Source organism: Hippopotamus amphibius, chromosome 3 (genome assembly GCF_030028045.1).
Source record: "Hippopotamus amphibius kiboko isolate mHipAmp2 chromosome 3, mHipAmp2.hap2, whole genome shotgun sequence".
Taxonomy (NCBI): domain Eukaryota; kingdom Metazoa; phylum Chordata; class Mammalia; order Artiodactyla; family Hippopotamidae; genus Hippopotamus; species Hippopotamus amphibius.
In genome coordinates, this window is record NC_080188.1 from 126,445,853 (window position 1) to 126,472,769 (window position 26,917).

General features: G+C 45.3%; 2 protein-coding genes across 3 annotated transcripts in view; one reads left to right on the forward strand and one right to left on the reverse strand.

Annotated features, from left to right (window-relative positions):
- Positions 1-12,163, reverse strand: part of LOC130850470 (uncharacterized) — a 28,572-nt gene extending 16,409 nt beyond the window's left edge. For both annotated transcript variants that reach the window (XM_057730059.1, XM_057730060.1), the window contains exons 1-2: positions 10,464-12,163; positions 3,447-3,728 (exon numbers count right to left, since the gene is read on the reverse strand). In XM_057730059.1, coding sequence (XP_057586042.1) covers positions 11,115-12,155 — 1,041 coding nt within the window. In that variant the 5' untranslated portion in view covers positions 12,156-12,163 and the 3' untranslated portion in view covers positions 3,447-3,728; positions 10,464-11,114. The remainder of the gene's footprint in view (positions 1-3,446; positions 3,729-10,463) is intronic.
- Positions 12,164-12,696: 533 nt separating this feature from the next.
- SNX32 (sorting nexin 32) lies at positions 12,697-26,721 on the forward strand. The gene is made up of 13 exons (XM_057727785.1): positions 12,697-12,832; positions 22,661-22,765; positions 23,155-23,265; positions 23,384-23,505; positions 23,700-23,823; positions 23,983-24,087; positions 24,281-24,386; positions 24,560-24,635; positions 24,866-24,905; positions 25,666-25,752; positions 25,872-26,031; positions 26,107-26,192; positions 26,530-26,721. Exons 1-13 carry the CDS (start codon positions 12,797-12,799, stop codon positions 26,581-26,583), a joined length of 1,212 nt encoding a protein of 403 aa, XP_057583768.1. The 5' UTR covers positions 12,697-12,796; the 3' UTR covers positions 26,584-26,721.
- The last annotated feature ends 196 nt before the right edge of the window (positions 26,722-26,917 follow it).

Consider the following 26,917-nt stretch of genomic DNA (forward strand, 5'->3'; position numbering starts at 1 on the left):
TCCTTTACCCTGATTGTTCTTCAAAATTCTGAGCTCTTGTTACATACTGACACAATTTTTCTGTCTCCTTCCAGGATAGAGTAAACAGAGCAGGGATTGTTGTTGGTTTTGTCCTCTGTTACAATCCTGACTTCTGGAATAGTGCCTGGCAAATAACAGGTGCTTGATAAATATTTGTTACAGAATGAATAAGTAGTAGAATTTTACCATGAACCTGGCTGGATCTTTTGGGGAGCCTAGGCTTTTTAGGCCACGCCACAAAAACAAAATTGTCATGTGACTGAGATAAAATACAGTTGTTAGAGCACTGTGATGAAGTGCTGCCTGTCCAGGAAGGAGTCCCTGTGTGCTCCTCAGACTGGGGCACCTGTCTGTTGTATCCCTGGCTCAGCACAGTACCAACCACCTAGTATGGGCACTTGTCTATATGATATCAATAGGACACGATGGCTTCTGGGAGATACAGATGAGAATGGAAGAACTGACCACCACACGTGTCCGGGTCCCACCCGGGGCGTGCACACCAGGGGCGGGGAGTCTCTGAGGAGGAGAGGAAGGAGGAAGTAGAACGTGCTGGGCAGGGGTCAGAGTCCAAGGAGCACCCGAGTGTGGCCTTGCAAGCCTTGAGTAATCAGGGTAGAAATGGCTCCTGAGACCAAATTGATCTGCAAGGCAAACCTTGTAGGATTAATTCAGGCTCCCTGGGAAAGCTCACAGGGCTGGCCTCTTGAGAGCTGGGTCAGGATGGTCTGACAGGACGGACGACCCTTGTGAGATGGACAGTGAGCCTCTGAGACCCAGTGGCCATCCCAGAAGAGTGCTCAGTGGCCTCTGAGAAATTCATGGCTGGCAGCAGCCGCCGCCTTTCTTCAGCCCCTGAATCAGGCAGCCAGGCGCGATGGAAAACAGTGTGGGGTCGCACAGATTAGGAGCCAAACTCCTGAAGCTCTGGTGTCAGCTCTGTTCCTTCCACCTGTTTGAACCTGCGCCTCTAAGTGTAGTTTACAAATTGCAAACAAACCCACACAAGCATAAAATTTGTCCAAACTGCTGCCATGGACCTTGTTGCATCTTAAATCCAACAAAATATTTAACATGGACAGATACCCGTTTGCCATCCTGAGCCTCACTTTCTGACTTAATGGTACGGAAACGTGTTTTCAACCTTTAGTAAAGTCATAAAACCTTTAAACAATGTTCTGAAATTGAATTTCTGCAGAGAATTCCAAGCTATGCAAGCTATGATACACACACACACACACACGCATGCACACACATGTATTTTCTCTAGAAGCTTCCTTATAATACGTCCATAATACGTCCAAATTACACAGCTCAAAATTCAAGCAAATTATTAATTACAAAACAAATTAAATAGAAAAAATCACAGCATGATTTGCATAGCTGCCACTACTGTGGCCATTTTCCATGGGATGATGGATATTTCATTTTAATGGCTGCTGGTTTCAGGATGCATGACCATTCACCTTTGACCTGCACCGCCTATATGTAACCCTCCTCCCTGTGGGCACTCAAGCATGGGTGGGTATTTAGTTTTTCTCAATTCCCACAGCATGAAAGAAAAAACAAACAAAGCAAAACACATTGCTATTTTTATCTTATATTCCCTAACATTCAAAAGAGTATTTGGCCATCAGTAGAGGCCTGGGCTTGACACGAGATCACATGCAAAAGCACAGCCTGGCATCACACTGGACCAGCAAGCTCGGGCACCTGCAGAGGCCGGCAGGGCCCCCACGCAGGCTGGCGGGCTCTGGCCAACTGCAGAGCCCAGGCTCCAGCTGAAGGGAATGCAGACAGGCAGGAAGGGTTGATATATGGGCCCAGGGTGGCCAGATCATCTTACTTTTCAAGAAAAACCAGAAACCCAGGTTTTAACATGAACTCTAGATTTTTAAATGTTAGCAGTTAGTTCTAAAAACTGCCTTAAGAATATTCTATGGGCCAAACACTACAGGTCTGTGGCCTGATGTGGTGCTTGGGCAGCCTGTTTGTGAACCTGGGGAGCAGTAGGTGGTGCCGGTGGGTTCCGGCCTGAATCTGCCACTCATTAACTGCTCTCTGGGTGGCTGCTTCACCTCCCTCCCTTGGGTTCAAAGTGACGTACCTGCCTAGTCACTGTGATTGACCACTCCAGGCCCCAACTTCCTCATCTATAAAATGCAGATAGTAACACAACCCCTCTTACATGGTGATTATGGGAGTAAAGGAGATACTGCAGACAAAGCACCTAACTGCAGAGTAAGCATCTGGTGGTAGATGTCGGTCATGATATCTGTGATATCATAGCCATGATTAACTGTGAGCCCAGTGCCTCCCTCCTCACTGTCATTCACGATTAATCAGCAAATCCTGTTAAATAGGTCTCAAACCTGCTCCAGTCTAGCCTCTTGTTTTCATCCCCACTTTCTGGGCCATAGTTCATAGCCTCGTCCTCTCAACCCCGAACTGGTCCTCACAATGATCTAATGAACATACCTCCTGCTTTGCTGAGCAGGGGACTCTGTGCCGGGGACCTACTTAGTGTCCCACTTTGACCCACCCTCATGCTGCACTCAGCTGATTCCGTCTCTCACTCAGCAAATTACGTAAAGCAAAGATCTGATGGCCTCATTCTTCCCGTCACCTACAGAACAGAGGCCAACTTCCTTAGTCCTACATTCAAGGCTGACTCCAGGCTCTCCCCCAGCTCACATGCTACCAGTCTCTATAATCCTCTCTCTGCTCTGGCCACACCCAACTACTTTTCTCACCTTTTCTCAAACAAGCCACACGGTTCCTGGTCATCACACATCAGCAACACTATTCTTTCTGCTTAGAATGTTTGTTTGTCCTCTTCTCACCCAATGTCAGCCCCTTCTCATCCTTCTAAGTCCAGCCCCAAACGATCATCTCCACCAGGAAGTCTTCTCTGATCAGCCCCCTAACCAGCCCGCAGAGTCAGGCCCTCCCTCCTCTGGGTTTCCCACCACACTTAGTACATAGGTCCCTTCAAGCCCATCTCACAATGCGTGGGGACTGGCTTACTCAGACATCTGTTGCGAATGAGATAGATAGGAGGCCAAGGGCAGGAACCTGGTCCCTGATATTTGTTGCATTCCCAACTAGCACATGGTGAGTGTTCAGTGCCGGATGAACGAAATAATGGGACCAAAAGGGCATCTGAACAAAAGCCAAACAATAATATCACTTTTGATACAACCTGTTGTTAAAAATGGGATCTTTGGGGATATTCAAAGAAAGAATAATAAAAATACATAAAATCACTCAGGAGCCCTCAATTTCCTGTAATGTGTGCATTTTGGTTAAGTTTAGTAAAATAAAAAGAGAGATTTTATATGTGTGTGTGTGTATATATATATACACACACACACACACATATATAAGTTCTAGCTACCCAGATGATTGAAAATGTCTGCACTTACAAGGTGGTGTCATGGTTTCTTGATCTTCACTTTTTCTTTCTGTGGTCTCAGTGGAATGCATCTGATATTCCAGGAGAAAATGTAACCCAGCCAAAGAACAAGTCTGATTACTTGGTTCACAATTTATACACTCCAAGGCGCAATCTGAGAGACCCACACAACCGAAAACTGCCCGTCTTGACCTGGTGTCTGTGCAGGCCTCTTACGAGAGGCAACAATTTCTCAGTACTCAGATAATCACCAGAGGAGGTCAGGAGTGGGTGGTCTTGGGAAGGCAGAAATCTGGGAAAGAAAATAAACATTTTTTTGGCGTTTACGTTCTTAAAAAGTTGCCTCTGAAGCGCTCATTCAACAAGCATTCCCTGGGACTTCCCTGGCAGTCCAGTGGTTAAGACGCCACTCTTCCACTGCAGGGAGTGAGAGTTTGATCCCTGGTCTCAGAACTAAGATCCTGCATGCCTTGCAGTGTACACCCCCCCCCCCCCCGCCCAAAATTAAAAAACAAAACAAACACACACACACACAAATAAAACAAACACAAAAAACCAAGCATTCACTGAATGAATGGAAGGGTGGCTCCACAGCCCCGCTCCCCACCCCCCAGGCAGGATGGCAGACCTCGCTTTGGCAGCCTAGGAGAACGGGTTGTGGGTCTTGGCTAGTAGGAACAGAGGCCGTTCAGCAGAGTGGTTTGCCGTGTGGCTCTGGGGTCAGGCTGCCTGGCCACAAGGCCTGGCCTGGGGAAGTTTCTAGTTGGTAGAGCTAATGTAGTCATAGTTCTAATCTCAGAGAGTTGTTGGAACGAAAAGGTGATAGAGAACATGTCAAGTGCCTAGCACGGTGCCTATGAAATTATTCTGATTATTATAAGAATTCAGTAAATGTTAGCTGTTGTCAGTTATTAAAAAGATCCTACGAATAATAGGCTTGAGCCTTCTGTAGCTTATCTTTACAACTCTGCCCACACCCAATGTCTCCTCTACTTTATTGTCTTAACTATGAGATTAGAGCTCCTAGAGAACGGAAGAAAGAGCAAGCTGTAAACTTCTGACCAGTTAAACAAGCAGAAATAATGAAGCCAGGGAGAAGAAAACAGGCCACATACACCAAATGCCTGGCTGTGTACAGTGGCTCGAGTACAAAACAGATCTGGAGGCCTGATGGCCATGCTTGAAGGGAGATAACAAAGGAGCACGCTTCCAACCACTGGGGGGCATTCCTTACCTGACGAGCCGAGACAAGTATGGAATAAGACCTTTTCAGGCATTTGAGGCTTCAAAAAATCTGAGATAGTCTAAGGAACAGAGTAAATTTTTACAGCAGTTTCTCAATAGATGTTAAATAGTATTGAGACAAGTAAAGTCACTGAATGTGAAGGACTGATTTATACCACAAATACATGCTGAATGCCTATGACATGCTGGTTAGACAGTGGACTAGAATAGGTAACCCAACAGACACAAGTTGATTTCCTCATGGAACTTACATTCTAATGGGGAGAGACAGAGAGTAAACAACCACAGAAGGGAAACTCTGATTCAGATGAATGTTTCAGAGAAAGAAACCAGGGCCAGAAGCCCCAATTTTGAGTATACAAGAACTGTGGGGCTTCCCTGGTGGCGCAGTGGTTAAGAATCCACCTGCTAATGCAGGGGACATGGGTTCGCGTCCTGGGCCAGGAGGATCACACATGCCACAGAGCAACTAAGCCCAGGAGCCACAACTACTGAGCCTGTGCTCTAGAGCTCGTGAGACACAACTACGCAGCCCACTCGCCGCAACTACTGAAGTCCGCATGCCTAGAGCCTATGCTCCACAACAAGAGAAACCACCACAGTGAGAAGCCCGAGAACCGCAACGAAGAGAAGCCCCTGCTCTCCACAACTACAGAAAGCCCACGTACAGCAACGAAGACCCAATGCAGCCAATAAATAAATTTAAAAAAAAAGAACTACGGCAGATAGAACATCCAGCTAAATGACATCATCTGGATGCGATCAGATAAATCCAGAATTTGGCCATCTATAAGAATACAGGCCAGAATTCGTTAAAAAGTCAAAGTTGCTAACAACAAAATAAGTGGGAGATTAATGTAGATTAAAGAGTTAACAATCACTTTCAACATATGAGCCTTGATTGGATCCCAGGCCAAGGGAAAAAAGTTTTAAAAGATATTTTGGGGACAAGGGGACAAGGGAGGACATTTGAATATAGATTGAGTATTAGATATTAGGGAATATTCCTTAATTTTTAATTCATTAAATTTAAAAATTTTTTCATTTACTTAGGTATTATGGGTATGTAGGAGAATGTCTCTATTCTCAGGAAATATATGCTGAAATATAGAGAGATAAAGCAAGTAGGGCAAACTGTTATCAACTGCTGAATCTAGAAGAGACTATTTAATTGCCTATTGCTCTAATCTTTCAGCTTTCCTGTATATATTAAAATGTCCTGTATAAAAAATTGGGTAAAAAGGAATGGAGGAGAAGTAAGCGTAGATAACTTTTTGGAGGAATTTAGCTGTGAAGGGAGTGTATTCGTTTCCTAGATTACCACAAACTGGGTGGCTTAAAAGAACAGAAACTGATTCTCTCAGTTCTAGAGGCCAGAAGTCCAAAATCAAGATATTGGCAGAGGCCATACTCCCTGCAGAGGCTCTAGGGAAGAACCTATCCTGTGCCCTTCCAACCTCTGGTGGCTGTTAACATTCCTTGACTTGTGGCTGCATCACTCATCACTGGGGTCACACTGCCTCCTCCCCTTCTGTGTGTGCCTGATCTCCTTCTGTTTCTCTCCTTATAAGGACACTTGTGCTGCCACATTGGGCTCACCCAGATTACTCAGAACAAACTCCTTCTCTCAAGGTGTGAAACTTAATCACCTTTCACCATATAAAGTGATATTTGCTCTTCTGCCATGTGGGTAATATTCACAGTTTCTTGGGATTAAGAAGGGCATATATCTTTGGTGAGGGCCACTTCTGTGCCTAGCACAGGGAGGAAGAAAAATGGGACAGTAACTAGAGGGGAATGTGGGGCCAGGAAAGGTTTTGTTTTGTTGAAGATACGAGAAATTATAGCATGTTTACAATAACTGATTTGGGACAGTTCATTGTACACTGCAGTAGCAGTACAATAACATGGTTGATTTGTTCATTGTGTTAGCCACTTGCACACAGGAAAATTCATGAAGAAAACAGCAAGGCCATCATCAAAAAAACCTACAAATAATAAATGCTGGAGAGGGTGTGGAGGAAAAGGAACCCTCCTACACTGCTGGTGGGAATGTAAATTGGTACAACCACTATGGAGAATAGTATGGAGGTTCCTTAAAAAACTAAAAATAGAGTTACCATATGCCTCTGTAATCCCACTCCTGGGCATATATCTGAAGAAAACTAAAATTCAAAAAGATACATGCATCCCAATGTTCATTGCAGCACTATTTACAATAGCCAAGACATAGAAGCAAACTAAATGTCCAATGACACATGAATGGATAAAGAAGATGTGTGTGTGTGTGTGTGTGTGTGTGTGTGTGTGTGTCTCTGTATGTGTGTATGTAATGGGGTATTACTCAGTGACAAAAAAAGAATGAAATAATGCTATTTGCAGTAACAAGGAAGGACCTAGACATTATTATACTAAGTGAAGTAAGCCAGACAGAGAAAGACAAATTTCATATGATATAACTTATATGTGGAATCTAAAAAAAAAAAAAAAAAGAATTTATCTACAAAACAGAAATAGACTCACAGACATAGAAAACAAATTTATGGTTACCAAAGGGGAAAGTGGGAGAGGGATAAATTAAGAGGAGAAAAAAAGAAAATAGCAAAATACCCTTGAGATGAAAATAAAAGTTACTCTTTGAGAATCTGATTAAGAACAATGAAAAGGTAATGGAGGAGACTTTTTGTCAAACATGGCAGATTGAACAAATATATACATACACACACACACACACACACACACACACATACATGTTTACCTCCAAACCCTACCAAGATGAAAACAAAAGAATAAATGTGGTATAAAACCATAAAGACAAATGGGGCAGGAGAGTAAACAACAGCGGATCAGAGAGACTTCCCTGGTGGCACAGTGGTTAAGACTCCAAGCTCCCAACGCAGGGGGGGCCGGGTTCAATCCCTGGTCAGGGAACTAGATTCCACGTGCATCCTGCAACTAAGGAACCTGCCTTTGCAACAAGACCTGGCTCAATCAAATAAATAAATATATATTTTAAAAAACAAAACAAAAAAAAACCAGTGGATCAGAGAAGTCAACAAACTTTTGGAGATGCAGGAGGAACTAACTTAGCAGAGTGTGGGAAGCTGGGACTTAAAGAGGAGAATATAAACCAGAAGAGGAACAGTTCACTCTACTTGTCCCCCAAAAGTTCAGAACCTGGAGGGACCAGATACCTCAGGTGGAAGGAGAAAGACATGGGGCTGAAAACAAGGAAGTGGATTAGTAGTCTGTGTATAAAGCAGTTAAACTCACAAACCCCCTCTGCAGCCCTTTTCAGCCTGCCAACAACCCCTTGTGGGATATCAGAGGGTTTATTTTCTGGAGAATTGAGTGTGCAAAACATCAACTCAGGGCCACCAGGCACAGCTGAAGGTAGTGGTGAGCACTGAGCTGAAAACAAAAGGACTGTGTAGAAATACGTGTGCTGGATGTTGGCTCCACAACCCTGTTACTCTTGCCCTGCTGCCAGAACCTCAACAGTGGTGGCCATGCAAATAATCCCCAGATGGGGGACTGGAGATGTCTTCTCTGGAGAAACTGAAGTGTTCCCGCAATGTGATCTACAGATTCTGACATTTGAGGGTACCCACTTAAAAAACCTGCTGCTCCAGTCACCATAGAATGAAGCCCACCAATTAATAAGCCCTACTTGTGCACCTAGAGTTTCCAAAGAGCTCTGCTCAGTGTCCTGTTCTTAAATATGAATAGGCAGTCAAAGATCAAACATTTGAGGAAAACCTCCAACAACATACACGAGTGCGTACACACACACACACACACACACACACACACACACACACACACACACACACACACCAGATGGGGGGAAGGGAATTCAGAGGAAACAATGTGAAAACCAGAAGAAAATTTAAAAACAAGAAAATTTCTCAGAGAGCTAAGAGCACATGCACATGAAACAAAAACAGAAATGCTATATGTAAAATAAGAAGCAATCAGTGAACAAAGTTAAAATTAAAAATCCAATAGAAAGGATAAGAAGATAAAGTTAATAACATTTTCTATCCAGAGAGTAGAAGAAAAAGAGAAGGACAAAAGTAGAAAAAAAAAAAGAGTATAATTCAGGCTCCAATAGCCTGTAAGAGAATCACAGAAAATGGGATGAGAGTGTAGGCTGGGCCATGGCATGGTAGAAAATAGGTAATTTACATATGGAAGGAAAACAGGTCATATCCACAGAATTTTCAAAAGAAGAACAACAAAACTATACTTATAAACAGCAGCACTTGGAAGTTAGAAGAGAGTGACTTTGAAACTCTAAAGGAAAAACACTGTCAACCTAGACTCCTATACCCAGCTAAACTATCTGTCAAATATGAGAGAAGAATCAATATTTTCAGACAGATAAGGCGTCACAAAGTTTACCCCCATGGTCACTTTCTTTGGAAGCAATTAGATGATTTGGTTCACCAAAACGAGGCTGTAAAACAAGAAAAGGGAAGAAGATCTAAGATTCAGGCAGTAGGAGAACCAACACAGAAAAACAGAGAGAAGTGTTAAGAAGCTCTGGAAGGCAGCTCTGGAACAAGCCTAGAATGCAGCCACCCTACATCAGACCCAGACGACAAAGGACTCTGAGAAGGAAATAGCCAGGGGAAAAAATGGAATTGATAGGTTATCTTTCAGCATTGATTATATGAACAAAAATAATAGAGCTTATAGATCTTTTTGAGACTGGGGAAAATTATATAGGGGTGTGTAGAAAACAACAATTAAAAAATGTGAGGCAATTAAAAACACATAATTTTGTGTTATGAGACTTATGATATGATGAAGTTTCTACCTCTTAGGAATTTTATAGACTTTAAAAGTATGTGGAGGAGAAAGGGTGAAGTATTCCTTTCACTCTAACTATCCATGACTGCTTTTGCCACTTCTTAGATCGCTACCCAAGAGAAAAAGTCTTGATATTGATGCCTTGACACTAGATACTCAGGGAATCTTCTCTCTTCCCTGGGGTGAAAGTAGATGGTGGACAACAGGTGGAAGACATAAAAGAAAGCCCCAGGGAATTCCCTGGTGGCACAGTGGTTAAGAATCCACCTGCGAATGCAGGGGACATGGGTTTGATCCCTGATCCGGGAAGATCCCACATGCCACAGAGCAACTAAGCCCATGCACCACAACTACTGAGCTTGTGCTCTAGAGCCTGTGTGCCACAACTACTGAGCCCGCGTGCTGCAACTACTGAAGCCTGCGTGCCTACAGCCCGTGCTCTACAACAAGAGAAGCCACTGAATTGAGAAGCCTGCACACTGCAACGAAGAGTAGCCCCCACTCGCCACAACTAGAAGAAAGCCCTCGAGCGGCAACAAAGACCCAACGCAAACAAACAAAAAAAAGATTAAAAAAGAAAGTCCCAAAGGAGACAGACACAGGGGAAAAGTCCATGTGATTAGATGAAGAATTAAAAGTCAAGCAATAATAATAATATGAAATAATTGAGATAACAAAATCAAGTATGAGCAACTCAAATTTGATGTGGAGGTAAGGAGAACTTGTGAACATGGTGATCATGGTGAAGTGGTTAAAATAGTGAGCCCAGAAGTTATTCTGGATACAATTTAGGGGTTAGTTACAGGGAATATCAGGGAGACTGGGCTTGGTCCAGATATACAGGGCCATGTGAGAGACCTGTCCCATTACATTGTAAAATTGGCTACATGGGAGAGGGTACAGAAATAGTGAAGAAAATAACTTTAAAATCCAACAAACATAACCACTATTATGGCATTTGGCTTACTTTTTTTCTTCGCTTCTTTATTTTCTCATCTCTGCTCTTGCCTTTGTTTCTTTGGAGCCCCTCATTCTTCTTTAGGATCCTCTTTCAGAAATTGTTCACTCCAGCCTGCGTCTCCTTCCACAACCTTCATGACCTAGCCTTATCCTGCTGTAACTTTCCATTTTTCTCACTATGCACTCTCCTACATCTCATAAACTCAATCATGTGTTAAACTAAATCCTTCTAGCCCATCCTAAATCCATTTCTCAAATATTTCTCTACAAGCTCCTCAGTCTTTTCCAAGAAACCAATGTCCACTGTTCCTCTACCTATCAATAGATTAACAAATCTCCTCTTTCTTCTCAAAATGTTCCATTTCCCTCTTTATCACTCTTCTTCACTTCCTTTGGTCCTGGTCTCCGTCTTCCTTCATCCCCAGTAGCTCTTCATCCCCACTCTCTCTTCTCTTAGGCTCAGATGCTCTCTTTTCTCTCTGCTTGGCTCTAATATCTCCTCTTTGACTTGCGATACTTCCCCTATTTCTTCTTCCTTCTTTACCTTTAAATCCTTCATCTGTCTCATTCACTGGTACCTTCATCTATAACCTCTCTCTTCCATATAAACAGATTCATCAGTATGATCATTTACTGCACCCCAGACACCCTCCTTAACCTACACCCCTTCCTCAGTCTCTTCATCATTCTCCTCTACTCTTTCAAAAGGAATTTCCATCTCAGCATCAGTAATTTCTATCAATATTTCATCACCAGTAACTTCCACCACTCTTTCAATTTTCTCTTCATTTATGCTCCCCATTCTTGAATGCTCCAACTTCTCTCCACTAGTCCCCAGCTTCTCCCTACTGGATCCCAGCTTCTCTGCACTTGACCGACGCTTATCCCCAGTGGATCTCGAATCCTCTCCACTAGTTCCCAGCTTCTCTCCCCTGGATCCCCGCCTCTCTCCCCGGAACACCAGCTTCTCTCCACTCGACCTCAGCTTCTCCCCACTCGACCTCAGCTTCTCCCCACTCGACCTCAGCTTCTCCCCACTCGACCTCAGCTTCTCCCCACTCGACCTCAGCTTCTCTCCACTTGAACTCAGCTTCTCTGCACTCGATCTCAGCTTCTCTCCACTTGACCGCCGTTCCTCATTCTGCCCGAGTTTGTAGCCTCTGGATCTCAAGTCCTCTCCACTGGTTCCCACTCCAGTAAACTTCAACCTCTCTTTAATCTCGGACCCCCTCCTAGACCCTGCTGTAGTCCCTGCATTCTCAGATTCAGCTTCTATTTTGTGTCTGACTTCTCGCCTTCCCCACACCTCCTTTGAGTTGTCTTTCTGCAAACCAGCTGAAGCTGGTAATGCACTTGCTACACTGCGCACTCGTTTCACATCCATCCTTTCCTGACTCCGGCCTGATTTTCCTCTCAACGCTGTCTTTTCCACATCTTCCAGTCTCCAGTCCTCAGACTCAAGCTTCGGGTCCCACATCCTAGGCTTTTGCGTGTTTCTACCCAGGAGCTCCATTCTCTTCCCGATCACGATGAGCCCGTTCCAGGGCATCCACAATTTTTCTCGCATCGTCTGAGCCCCTCTACTTCCCGGCTCCAGTCGCGACCGCCCGCGGGTCCGGGCCTGGCCTCGGGCGCTCTGGCCGCACGCCTTGTCGCGCCCCCTCGCTACCCTTGACGGCTTACCCCCCCACTCCCTCATACCCCAGAGCGGATATCCAAACGGAACCCCTTTCTCCAAAGACATTAGTCCTTGCCCTCGTCCCTAGTACACCACCCCCGCCCCCGGCTCCCCATTACCCCCACTCAGCCCACCCTCCCACCCAGCCCGCCGCCCCGCCCACCGCCTGGAGGGCGAGAGACTAGGGTAGTGCGCACGCGCAGACCGCGCGAGGCCGTTGGGAGGCACCGCCCAGAGGCGTAGCGGGCGGGAGTCAGCTAGCCTGGGGCGTGGGCTGACGTGACACGAGACCTCTGCGATCCTAGAGCCCACCCCCCGCCCCGACTTCCTCCCCCACGCTGTCGCCTGTTCCCGGCCCGCTCAGTTCCGCGCTGCCCCTTAAAAGCTGGGGCCTCGGCACAGGAACGACAGGCGTTGCAGCCAATGGCGTCCCGCACGGTAAACCGCTACCCAATCAAAAGGCGCGGCTGCGAGGGACTGGCGTGGGAACCACGCCCGGCTCCAGGTGACTCCGCGGCCGGGAGGGGAGAGTGCCTCCGTCAGCTGATAGGATCCCCACTGGGTCCGTTCCTCTGGGCGAGTTACTGGGGACCAAGCTACGGGAGCACGCGGGCAGTGATCCGCCGCGGAATTCTTGTATGCTGTAGTCGAGAAGCAGAGTGATGGAGGAGCATCTAGAGGCTGGGAAGGAGAGCAAGGTAGAGAAAGGATGCAAACACCCTCCCAGTCGTCACCTCACTCCATGAAACTCAATGATGCCCAGTCGGAGTGGCGTGTGTGTGTGTGTGTGTGTGTGTGTGTGTGTGTGTGTGTGTGTGTGTGTGTGTTGGGGCCCACGCGTGAGCTAGAGAAAGGAGAGACCTGAGCAAGGGGGTGGGCCGCTTCTGTAGCATCTGCATGGGGACTGGTGAGGATGCCAAAGAAGGCAGGGTTTACCGTTGCCCCGAAAGATGGAAAAGCACCCGTCACTCTTACTCTTCCCCTCCCCAGGACCGAGTCATGCTGGTTTAATGGGGAAGAAGAAGGAAGGATGTTAGGGATTGAGAAGGAGCTAGAGTACCGTCCTCCATTCCCAAGGTGGGGGGACTACTGTTCAGCACTAATGGCTTCACTTGTGTGTCTGTGTTCATATAATCCTAAGACCATTCATTCTTCATTCTTTCTTCTTGACTTTATTCAACAAATAGTCTCTGAGCATCCTTGTGCCAAGGATGAATAGGGGCGGGGCATACAGAGGTGCACATTTTTAGGGGTAGGAGGCATGTGCACAGTGGGCTGTGACTGAGGATAAGGATGGAGCAGCTGTGGTCCATCTTTGAAGTCCCATCTCCCTCAAGCAGTTACCAAGCAGGAAGGAGACAGGGGATTTGGGGGCCTATTGCACCAGTGAGCCATACTTGGGGGGAGGGGGCAGTTGGACAGAGAAAGAGCCTACCCTGGGGTTGTTGGAGAAGCCAAGATGTGAGGAGTGGGGATCAGGTGGAATTTGAAGAAATGAGAGGGGCTGAGAGACCAAAATATGGAACAGAAGCATCTGTTTCAGTGTTTATCTATGTTCATATTCATGGTTAAATTGGTTAAGACTTCTCCTTCCAATGTAGGGTGTGTGTGTTCCATCCCTGGTTGGGGAGTTGAGATCCCACATGTCTCGTGGCCAAAAAACCAAAACATAAAACAGAAGCAATATTGTAACAAAGTCAATAGAGTTTTAAAATGGTCCACATCAAAAAAAAAATCTTAAAAAACTTTAGTTAATATATATATATATATATATATTGGATTGGCCAAAATGTTTCTTTAGTTTTTAAAGCAAAAATATAAGATGCGTTTTTCATTTTCACCAAGAACTTTATTGAACAATGTGTTCACCCTTTTGTTCCACTATCTTCTGCCATTTTTCAGGCAACATCATAATTCCATCTCCCCAAAACTTTTTATCTTTTTGAGCAAAGAACTGTTCCAGGTGCCTTTTACAGTCTTCCAGGGAATGGAAATTTTTTCCATTAAGAGAATTTTGTAAAGACCGAAATAAATGGAAATCCAAAGGTGCAATGTCTGGTGAATACGGCGGATGAATCAGAACTTCCCAGCCAAGCTGTAACACTTTTTGCCTGGTCATCAAAGAAACATGCGGTCTTATGTTATCCTGAGAGAAGATTATGTGTTTTTTGTTGAGTAATTCCAGACGCTTTTCATCGAGTTTGCTTTCATTTGGTTTAATTGGGAGCAGTACTCGTTGGAAGTAATCGTTTGTTTTTCTGGAAAAGCTCATAATAGAAGACTCCCTTCCATTCCTACCATATACACAACATCACCTTCTTTGGATGAAGACTGGCCTTTGGTGTGGTTGGTGGTGTTTCATTTCACTTGCCCCACAGTCTTTTCAATTCCACATTACTGTACAGTAATCACTTTTCATCATCCGTCACAATATATTTTATTTACTTTTATTTTTAAAATAAATTTATTTATTTATTTATTTATTTATTGGCTGCATTGGATCGTCGTAGCTGTGCATGGGCTTTCTCTAGTTGCAGCGAGTGGGGTCTACTCTTTGTTGTGGTGCACGGACTTCTCATTGTGGCTTCTCTTGTTGCAGAGCACGGGCTCTAGGCACGCGGGCTTCAGTAGTTGTGGCACGTGGGCTCAATAGTTGTGGCCTGTGGGCTTTAGAGCACAGGTTCAGTAGTTGTGGCGCACAGACTTAGCTGTTCTGAGGCATGTGGGATTTCCCCGGCCCAGGGATCCGACCTGTATCCCCTGTATTAGCAGGCAGATTCTTAACCACTGCACCACCACAGAAGCCCCACAATTTGTTTTAAAAACAACGTTTTTGTTACATTTAAGTAGAGAATCACGTGCAGAAATACGATCAAGAACGGTTTTTTTTGCTTAACTTATGTGGAACCCAAACACCAAAGAGATTAACATAACCAAGCTGGTGCAAATGATTTTAAATTCTTGATTTGGATATGTTGAGTATGTCAGCTATCTCCCACATGGTATAAGGTTGATTGTTCTCAATTAATGTCTCGATTTGGTCGCTATCAGCTTCAACTGGTCTACCCAACCCTAGAGCATCATCCAGAGAGAAATCTCTAGCACAAAACTTTGCAAACCACTTTTGACACGTTCAGTCAGTCACAGCACCTTCTCCATACACTGCACAAATCTTTTTTTTGCCTTTCAGTTGCATTTTTACCTTTCTTGAATTAATAAAGCATACCATGCTGGAAATGTTGCTTTTTCCTTCCATGTTCAATATTAAAATGGCTACACAAAAATTCACCAATTTTGATAAGTTTTTTTTTAATGCATGCTGCTATGACAGCTGTCACAATACAATCTAACAAAATTGTTTTGAATGAAGTTAAAGACAACTAAGTGCTACTGGAGCCATCTTACAGAAAAAAAAACAAATGAACTTTTTGGCCAGCCCAATAAAATGCTTAGAGCAATGCCTGGCATATAGGAAGAGCAAATATAAGTGTTAGCTATGATATTACTAGCGGGTGCTGTGTGTTCTGAGGATGTGCTGGGCTGTCAAACTGATGAGAGCACCTCTAACATTTGTAGGTGCCAGACTCTCTGAAAGTCAACTATCAGACCTTGTCCTCTAGAGTAATCATTGCCTTCTTCAAAATTCTCCTATAAATACAGAGAAATGAAAAGAATAATAAATGAATTTGTAAGTAAAATTATAACAGAGGAAATGAAATAACATAAAATACTTGAAAATAATCTAACAGAAGTCAAGAAAGAATAAAGCAACTATACTCCAATAAAAATTAATAAAAAAATAAAATAAAGGAACAAGGGACTTCCCTAGTGGCACAGCGGTAAAGAATCTGCCTGCCAACGCAGGGGACATGGGTTTGATCCCTGGTCTAGGAAGATCCCACATGCCACGGATCAACTAAGCCTGTGCACCACAACTACTGAGCCTGCACTGTAGAGCCAGCGAGTCACAACTATTGAGCCCATGTGCCACAGCTAATGAAGCCCTCAAGCCTAGAGCTCGTGCTTCACAAGAGGAGCCATCACAATGAGAAGCCCACACACCACAATGAGGACCCAATGCTGCTAATAGATAAATAAATTTTTTCCAAAAGAATAAAGGAACAGAAAAAAAAACAGATGAGACAGAGAGAAAACAAAAAGCAAGATGGCAGGTTTATAGCCAACTATATCAGTAAGTACAATAATAATAAATGAAACAAACACTACAATTAAAAAACATTTTCAGATTGGGTTTTTAAAAAACCTTAATTCTGTTACAAGAGATACTTTATAAGGACACAGAAATATTGAAAAACTAATGAAATATATACACTATGAGCACATTAACCAAAACAAAGCTGGTGTGGCTTTATTAATTTCAGACTGGAAGACAAGAAAGAAGTATTACTAGAAATAAAGAGTGACATTTTATAATGATTAAAGAGTCAAATCAACAGGAAGATAAAACACTCCTCAATTTTATGCAGCTAATAACATAGTTTCAAAATATGCAAAAGAAAAAATTAGAGTTAAAAGAAAAATAAACCCATAATTACATTTAGAGGTTTAACACAACTCTCAATAAGTGTCAGAAGACAAAAAAAGAAAAAAAAAAATCAGTAAGCATTTAGAAGATTTAAATAACGTGATTAATCAACTTGATCTAATTGATCTATGTAGAGCTCTATATCCAACAAGTGTTGCAGAAAACACATTCTTTTCAAGTGTACATGAAGCATTTACCAAAATATATTATATGTTTAGCTATAAAGCAAGTATCAACAAATTTTAAAAGACTGAAATAGTGTAGAATGTGATCTCTGATCCAGGAGAATCGACAAGAAATGAAAACAAAAAGATAACTAGACTCCAAAATATTTGGAAATTAAGCAACATGCTTCTATATAATAAGTGAAAGAAGAAACTATAATGGAAATTAGAAAAAATTTTAAGAAATTATTTTTAAAATATGGCATATCAAAACTTATGAGATGTAGCTAAAGCAATGTCCAGTGAAAAATCTATACCTCCAAATGCATATTTTAGAAAAAAAAGGTTGAAAAGTCAGTGATCTAATTTCAATTATCAAGGTGCTAGAAAAAGAAGAGCAAATTGAATCTCAAGAAGGTAAAAGGAAGGAAATAATACAGAGCAGAAATCAATAAATAGAAGATAACTTTACAAATAGAGAAAATTAATAATGCCAAAAATAATTTTTTGAAAATACTAATAAAATTGATAAAGCTTTAGCAAAATTGATGAGCGAGAGAGAGAGAGAGCGAGGGAGACCAAGAGGGAGGAAGTGAGAAAATATTCATTACCAATATCAGGAATGATAAAGGGGACATCACTAGAGATGCTTCAGACATTAAAAAGATAATAAGAGTATTTAAGAACAATCATGCCAACAATTAGAACATTTAGATGAAATGGACAAACTCCTTGAAAAATGCAATTTAACAAACCTGAAACAAGATGTAGGAAATCTGAGTAGTCCTATGCTTATAATAGGAACCAGATCTGTATTTTAAAACTTTTCTTCCAGGGATTCGCTAGCAGTCCAGTGGTTAGGACTCTGCACTTTCATTGCCGAGGGCCTGGGTTCCATCGCTGGTCAGGGAACTAAGATCCCACAAGAGCACAATGTGTAAAAAAAAAAAAAAAATTTCCAAAAATACTTCTCTAAGCACAGATAACCTCACATGTGAGTTATCTGAGTGAGTTATTTGAAGTATTAAAGGAAAACTAGTACTATTCTTGTATGTTATTCAAAAAACAGAACTAGAGGGCACAATTCCAACTTATTTTAGTAGGACAACATAACCTTGGTACAAAAACCTGTCAATAGAAGATGGAGGATGATAATGGTTGCACAACATTGTAAATACACTTAAAATGGTACACTTAAAAATGGTTATAATGGTGAATTTTGTTATGTATATTTTACTACCCCCCCAAAAAAAACCTGTCAAGAAATTACAAGAAAGGAAAAATACAGGTTACTGTCTCTTGTAAATATAAATGCAGAAATCACAAACAAAATATTATCAAGTTGAATAAGCAATATATTAAAAGATAATACTTGATGACAAAGGCCTTCTTCCAGGAATGCAAGGTGGTTTAACATCTGAAAATCAATCAGTGGAATTCAGCACATACACAGGATAACAGGAAAATCCATATGATACCTAATAAAGGGAGAAAATAATTGATCAAACTCAACACTCATTAAACCAGACAGAAAAGGCAGCTTCATTAATCTGATAGAGTATCTAAAAACAATTTGAGGATAAATGTTGAATGCATTCCTCTGAGATCATGTACAAGTCAAAGATTTCCTTTATAACCATAACACCACTTTTGCATTATACTAGAGGTCCTAGAGAGTACAATAAGGCAAGAAAAAGAAAGAAAAGCTGTAAAAATTGGAAAGGAAGTCATTATTTTTGAGTATAGAATTGTATATGTAGGAAACTCAAAAGAATCCACAAATTAATAAAAGTAGTAAGTAAACTTAGCAAGGTTCCAGGACACAAAGTAAGTATATAAAAATCAATTGTGTGTTTCTGTATACTAGCAACAAACAATAAGAAAATGAAATTTTTTAATATAAAATTTATTTATTTATTTATTGGCTGCATTGGATCTTCACTGCTGTGCACGGGCTTTCTCTGGTTGCAGAGAGTGGGGGCTACTCTTTGTTGCAGAGAGAGGGATGTGGGGGGCTACTCTTCGTTGTGGTGTGTGGGCTTCTCATTGTGGTGGCTTCTCTTGTGGAGCACAGGTTCTAGGCTTGAGGGCTTCAGTAGTTGTGGCACACGGGCTTAGTTGCTCCATAGCATGTGGGATCTTCCCAGACCAGGGAGCAAACCCACATCCCCTTCATTGCCAGGCAGATTCTTAACCACTGCGCCACCAGGGAAGTCCCAGAAAATGAAATTTTTTTAAACAATTTTTATTTTATTTGTTTATTTATTTTTAAACTTATTTTTGGCTGCATTGGGTCTTTGTTGCTGCACATGGGCTTTCTCTAGTTGTGGCGAGTGGGAACTACTCTTCGTTGTGGTGCATGGGCTTCTCATTGTCGTGGCTTCTCTTGTTGCAGAGCACAGGGTCTAGGTGCTTGGGCTTCAGTAGTTGCAGCACGCAGGCTCAGTAGTTGTGGCACACGGGCTTAGTTGCTCTGTGGCATGTGGGATCTTCCTGGAGTAGGGATCCACCCCATGTCCGCTGCATTGGCAGACAGATTCTTAACCACTGTGCCACCATGGAAGTCCCAGAAAATGAAATTTTAAAAAATTATTTAAAATAGCAACAATGACAACAGAATCATCAAATACCTAAGAATAAATCTAACAAAAGATGTGCAAAACCTCTACAGAGAAAACTGTAAAACATTTCTGAGAAAAATTAAAGAAGACCTAAGTCATTGGAAAGATATTCCATGTTCATGGATTGAAAGATTCAGTATTATAAAAATGTCCATCCTTCCCAAATTGATGTATAGACTCAATGTAATCTCAGTCAAATCCCAGGAAGTTTTTTGGGGGTAGAAATTAACAAGCCGATTCTAAAATTTATGTGGAAATGTAAAGGACCTACAATAGCCAAAATGATTTTGAGAAAGAACCAAGTTAATTCTACCTGATTTCAACATTGCCTATCAATTACAGTGATCAAGAGAGTGTGATATTATCAAAAGTGTAGATATATGGATCAGTGGAACAGAAAGAGAATACAGAACTGATCACACTTCTGAGGTCAATTGGTTTTCTACCAAGGTGTGCACCAAAACAAATCAATAGTGAAAATTTAGTATTTTTAAACAAATAGTGCTAAAATCACTGTCTATTTACATGGCAAAAATGAATCACAACCTGTACCTTACACTGAATACAAAATGATTTAAATGGATCATAGACCTACCTATAAATATATGAAAATGGATCACAGACCTAAAACTATCAATTTCCAGAAGGAAAAAAAAAATAGAAGAATATCTTCATGACCTTGGGGTAGGTGTGTTTCTTCAAGAGTACGTAAACATCCTTAACCACAAAAGAAAAGATTGATATGTTGAACTTGTAAAGCTATAAGCCATTAAGAGAGTGGAAGGACAACCCATAGAATAGGAGATATTGGCAACACATATAACTGACAAAGGCCTTGTCTCCAGGGTATATAAAGAGTTCCTACAAATCAATAAGAGAAAGATGATCTGATTTTTAAAAGAAGATGGCAGGGAGGAGCAAAAGACTTGAATAGGCACTTTATAAAAGAAGATATCTAAATGGCCAATAGGTACATAAAATGGTGTTCAACATCATTTCTCACCAGGGAATACAAGTTAAAGCCACAATGCACTATTTTTTAAAGTATTTATTTATTTGGCTGTGCTGGGTCTTAGTTGCGGCACAAGGGATCTTCACTGTGGCATGTGGGATCCTTTTTCTTTTCTTTTTTTTTTTTTGGTTGTGGCACACGGGATCTTTTAGTTGTGGCATGCAGGATCTAGTTCCCTGACCAGGAATTGAACCCAGGCCTGCTGCATTGGGAGCACGGAGTCATAACCACTGGACCACCAGGGAAGTCCCCACAATGCACTCTTACCGTACCTCCACCAGTATGGCTAAAATTAAAAGCACTAACAATTCTAAGTATTGGCAAGGTTGTGGAGCAACTGGAAGTTTCATACAATGCTGGTGGGAGTGTAAGGTAGTACGATCACCTTGGAAAACTGTTTGGCAGTATCTATGAAAGCGTTTTAAACATATGCCTATGCTCTGACCAAGCCATTCTCGTACCAAACAGAAATGAGTAGTTAGGTCCTTCAAAAGATATATGCAAGAATATTCATGGCAGGACTTCCCTGGTGGCACAGTGGTTAAGAATCCACCTGCTATTGCAGGGGATGTGGATTTGAGCCCTGGTCCGGGAAGATCCCACAAGCTGCAGAGCTACTGAGCCCAAGAACCACAACTATTGAGCCCACGTGCTACAACTACTGAAGCCCACACAACTAGAGCCCATGCTCCACAACAAGAGAAGCCTGCGCACGGCACCAAAGAGTAGCCCCCACTCTCCGCACCTAGAGAAAGCCCACGCGCAGCAATGAAGACCCAACACAGCCAATAAATAAATAAATTTATTTTAAAAAATGAAGGTGAAATAAAGATTTATAAAAAGAAAGAAAGAAAAGAATCCACCTGCCAGTGCAGGGGACATGGATTCAATCCCTGGTCCAGGAAGATCCCACATGCCGTGGAGCAACTAAGCCTGTGTGCCACAGCTACTGAGCCTGCACACTAGAGCCTGTGCTCCACAACAAGAGAAGCCTCTGCAATGAGAAGCCGGCACACCACAACAAAGAGTAGCCCCCGCTTGCCACAACTGGAGAAAGCCTGCATGCAGCAACAAAGACCCAACGCAGGCAAAAAGAATAATAATAATAATAAAATAAAAAATTTTAAAAATTTTAAAAATATTAAAAAAATATATTAATGGCAGCTTTATTCATAATAGCCCCAAACTTGAAATAATCCAAATGGCCACCAACAGTAGAATGGATAAACTACGATATGGTCACATGATGGAACACTACACAGCAATGAAAAAGAACCACTGCACTCGACAACATAGATGGGTCTCACTAAAGAACATGGACACAAAAGAGTATATACTGTATAACTGCATTGATATGAGGCTCAAGGCCAGGTAAAATTAATCTATGGTGCTAGAAGTCCAAGAGTGGTCCCACAGTGTCCCAAATATGTGCCAAAGCCCGAGAGGAGAGAGGGAGGCCTCTGGGTATGAGAGGTGGGGAGGTGCCAGTTTATATACTGGTGAATAGTGCTGAAGGGAGAGTGGCTTCTGAGCCTTTACCCTTCTCCCTAGTACTTCTTGGCACAGTGGCATGGACATGGCGAGTGTTCAAAAAATGCTTTTTGAGATAGCTCACTGCAAGAATGAACTAGTAACTTGGTGCCTCAGGGATCTTTTCACTTAAAGAAATACAAGTGCTTGGCCTCCAAGTCAGTGCCTCTTGGCACTAAACGTAGTGAATGGATTGGTCTCAGGACCCCCTCAAAGGGGGTGGGACCATCTCCTCCCTCTCACTTTACACCTGGTGAAAAGTACCTGCGGTCACCAGCTGAGAAGGGGTGGGCAGGTAGCTGAGGAAGTGCATTGGGTTTGGAATCAAAAAACTCTGTTCAAATCTGGCCCTGCGACTTTGCAGTTGTGTGATCTCGGCCAAGTTATTTCACCTCTCTGGTGGTCGAAGCTTCCAGACCTATAAAATGGGGAGAATTCTGCCTACTTCAGAGGATGGAAGGGTGGGAAAGTATCATTGTGAAGCCCTGAGCAGTGACTTAGCAGGGTCCTGGGGCGGAGGGGCAGCCGGTGACCCCAGTGCATGGTGGAAGTAATGCTGCTGAGGTCGGCTCTGCAGGAGGACCAGGTGCCTGCGGCTGGGGGCGGGGGTGTGTGCCGTGGTCAGTCATGTCAGGGAACTCTCCTCCCCACAGTCCTCCTCCATGTCAGTGGACCTGCAGGGAGACAGCTCCTTACAGGTGGAGATCTCTGATGCAGTCAGCGAGCGGGACAAGGTGAAATTCACCGTTCAAACCAAGGTGAGGCTGCATGGGGAGCAAGGGGGTGGTTCAGATGGCTGCTGAAGGAGGCTTCAGGAGCCCGAAGAGCCTTCTTCCCTCAGCCTCTGCTCACCTGGTGGGCAGATGCCAACATAGCTTTTGGGCCCTGCTCCTCAACCCGGCTCTTGCCCCCTGGCCCTCTGAGAAAGAGGGCATCTTGTCTAGTCTCTTACAGCCTTTGCCAGGGCCCCAAGTCCTGCCATCCCCTGTCCACCCTCCTAAGGTGGTCATGGACATGTGAGCCCCAACGTGGTCCTCACCTAGGATGTGGGATTGGAGAGGCCCAAAAGTGGGTGCTCAGGAAGCTTGATGGGTGTAGGGTTTGGGAAGGGAGGAGAGACACCTCAGACAGGCTTCCCGGCTTCCAGAGCTGCCTCCCTCACTTCGCCCAGACCGAGTTCTCAGTCGTGCGACAGCACGAGGAGTTCATCTGGCTACACGATGCCTATGTGGAAAACGAGGAGTACGCCGGTCTCATTGTGAGGAGGGGCTGACCTGGGCACTCGGGAGGCCGGGAGGCCGGGCCAGGCTTTGGGATGAGGGTGACGGCCTTCTCAACAATGAGAGGCCTCCCAGCTCTGTCCCTCCTCGGAGCAGATCCCCCCAGCCCCTCCAAGGCCAGACTTTGAGGCTTCAAGGGAGAAACTACAGAAGCTGGGTGAGGGAGACAGCTCTCTCACACGGGAAGAGTTTGCCAAAATGAAGCAGGAGCTGGAAGCGTGAGTGCCACCTCTCTTTCTTGTCTGTGACAAAGCCCCAGCCCAGCCTCCTGTGAGAGCCCCGGGGTTTCTCCCCTGACTGTCCCCTGTGGATGCTCTGGCACCCTGCTCCTCACTCCAAGGCTGCCGAGGGGGAAGAGGGCCGGACGATCAGAGCCAGGGAGGGCCTGTGAGCTGCCTGCCATCCTCTGCAGGGAGTACCTGGCCATCTTTAAGAAGACAGTTGCAATGCATGAAGTCTTTCTGCAGCGCCTGGCAGCCCACCCCACCCTGCGTCGAGACCACAACTTCTTTGTCTTTTTGGAATATGGCCAGGATGTGAGCTGGGCCAGAGAGCTGGGGTCGCCCCTCGGGGTGGGGGGCAGAGCTCTACGTGGGCTCAGGCCTCCTTCTTGGCAGCTCTGCGAGTGGTATATGCCCGGGGTAGGGGGTGCCAACGCCCACCCTAACATCGCACCCTCTCCACATGTGCCTCAGCTGAGTGTCCGAGGAAAGAACAAGAAGGAGCTCCTTGGGGGGTTTCTGAGGAATATTGTGAAGTCTGCAGATGAAGCCCTCATCACTGGCATGTCAGGGCTCAAGGTGACTCCTGGGTCCCCCTCTCTGGATTCAACCCAGGGCCTCAAGTCCCCAGCAGGGATTGAGGCCCTGGGTGGCTGCGGGAGGGAAGCCATGGGTGGGGCCTGGCCTAGAGGGAGACTGTGCCACCCCTGGGAGTGCGTGGCTGCCCTGCTCCTGGTGACTCAGTGTAAGTGGGTCCTGTCTGGCTCCTTAGGAGGTGGATGACTTCTTTGAGCATGAGAGGACCTTCCTGCTGGAGTACCACACCCGCATCCGGGATGCCTGCCTGCGGGCAGACCGAGTCATGCACTCTCACAAGTGTACGCAGGGCTCCAGGGGCCCTGGATTCCCTACCCTCTCTCCCCAGTGGCCCTACTCCCCAGGGCAGAGGAGAGAGTAGGAAATGCCCTGTGTCTGTCCATGGCCACAAATACCAGGGGTGGGGCTTGACGTGGAGACCAAGGGCCTCTGATAGAGGGCTCTTCCCCAACAGGCCTGGCAGATGATTATATCCCTATCTCGGCTGCACTGAGCAGTCTGGGAACACAGGAAGTCAACCAGCTGAAGACGTGAGGACTCCCTCTCGCCCCTGTGCCCTCTGTCTATGCCTGTAATACTGTTTCTGTCCATGAGGGGCCACTCTGTGGAGCCTACTGTTAGCTCTAGTGGGAAATGCAGAGCTCATGTTGGGCTTTGGGAGAGAAAGAGAGGGAGATTTCCCTAAGAGGGGCCTAAGGGCAGGGAGGCTTTTAAGCACCCCCTAAGACCCCTGCCCTGACTCCTCCCCACTGCCTCCTAGGAGCTTCCTCAAATTGGCAGAGCTCTTTGAACGATTAAGGGTGAGTATTGCCTCCTGTGTTGAAAGGCCATGCAATGATCCTTTTCAGGGGAAAAAAGCGTCCTGGGAGAGAGGAAAGCTCCAGAATCATTTTGGAATTTTCAGTGATACTTTGGGGCCAGTGAGGCCCTGGACTCACTCTTCAGACTAGTTTAATACGAGGTGGAGTGGAGACAGGGATCCAGCCTCAAGTGTGTGTGTGGTGATGGGGGAGGAGGTGGGAAGTGGGCTTGGCAACAAGGATGTGCCACGTGCCTCTGGCAGACTGTGCTGTGCTGCCAGCATCCTGCCCCAGACACACACTTCCTGGACTCCTCTCCAAGAGTCACTGGAGCGTGCCAATCTTCCTAAAATGTCCGTTGGACCCCATCTCTTCCCTGCTCAGGGCCCTTCAGTGACCCTGTCCCTCCCAGAAACTGCCCAAGACACAAAGCCCAAAGTCCCTAGCTTGCATCTTAAGCCTGTTGTGATCTGGCCACTGCTGCCCAAGTGCCCCACTGAACTTATGGTTCCCTGAACACACACAGGCTTGCACACCCGCAAAGCCTTTGCCTGTTGTGTAATCCCTACTCAACCCCCAAGATCCAGATCAGATGCCACCCGCTTTGTGAAACCTTCCCTGGCTTGCTCCCCTGAACATCAGGGCTTGACACAGAGTGGGTATCCAGTGACCCTGCTGGGTATTTAGATGAACGGCAGCACCCCAGTCCTTAGCTGCCCCTCTGCCAGCTCCCTCCCCAGCCTTCACCTTCCTGATTCAGAAGCTGGAAGGCCGAGTGGCTTCTGACGAGGACCTGAAGCTGTCGGACATGCTGAGATACTACATGCGAGACTCACAGGCAGCCAAGGTGAGAGGCAGCCCCAGAGCAGACCTCAGGGCTGGAGGCCAGGGGACTGGAGCCACCAGGGAGGGCAGGCAGGCAGGCGAGGGCCGCGGACCAGCGATCCCGTGCCCCTGCCGGCCCAGGACCTGCTGTACCGGCGGCTGCGGGCACTGGCCAACTATGAGAACGCCAACAAGGCACTGGACAAGGCGCGCGCCAGGAACCGGGAGGTGCGGACCGCTGAGAGCCACCAGCAGCTGTGCTGCCAGCGCTTCGAATGCCTCTCCGACTCAGCCAAGCAGGGTAAGCCCCGCAACCCTGGACGCCCTGCCACTGCACTGCCCACCCTGCCAGGGTCCCCATTCCTCTCCTCTGCAGAGCTCATGGACTTCAAATCCCGCCGTGTCTCCTCCTTCCGCAAGAACCTCATCGAGCTGGCAGAGCTGGAGCTCAAACACGCTAAGGTGAGCCCTCCAGCCTCACTGAGCCTTCTTGCTGCCTTCCTGGCCTCCCACCCTGGGCCTCTAGGTTCTTATCAAGCGTCTTGGTGCGCAGTGTGGGGTGGGGTGGGGGACTGGAGCTAGGGGGAGCTTAGGCTGCCATGAGCAGCCCCAGCTGTTCAGGGCCACAGTTCCTCATCTTGCATCAGGGCTCTTCCCTTCTTGTCATTGGTAGTAAGGCCTCAATATATGGTAGTTGTTATTGCTGAGGACAGGGATGGAGTCAGAGGAGTTATCCGAGGTGGGGGAGGAATAGCAGGGTAGCAGCAGATGGGAGACATCAAGAACCTCTCCTCTGCAGGCCAGCACCCTGCTTCTCCGAAACACCCTCGTCATCCTCAAGGGGGAGCCTTAGAGCCGCCAGAGTCCCCCAGACCTCCCACCCCAAGATGCCTCCTTCCCCACCCCAGGAGCCACGAGCCATGCCCCATGACTTCTCAGGGCAAGCCCCACCCCCACCCCAAGGTGCCAGGCCCTCCAAGGTAGGGCAGCATGGGCACCACACCTGGCCACAGGTAAGCAGAGCCCCAACCTGGGGAAGCACCAGGGCCCTGACCTCCCTCCCCAGAGGCTGAGGGGCAGCCTCCAGCCACCTCTAACCCGAGTTCATTTGTCTCCAGCCTGTTCACAAATAAAAAGCCTGGTTTTGCAGCAAGGTTTGTTTGTCCTGACTTCCCAGTTCCAGGGCT

Excerpts from the sequence above, each read along its gene's own strand:
- SNX32 (XM_057727785.1), top strand. The coding sequence starts at position 12,797 with ATGGAGGAGCATCTAGAGGCTGGGAAGGAGAGCAAG. Across the intron at positions 23,506-23,699 it reads ATGAAGCAGGAGCTGGAAGC|GGAGTACCTGGCCATCTTTA; the intron begins GTGAGTGCCACC and ends CATCCTCTGCAG. Across the intron at positions 24,088-24,280 it reads CTGGCATGTCAGGGCTCAAG|GAGGTGGATGACTTCTTTGA; the intron begins GTGACTCCTGGG and ends CTGGCTCCTTAG.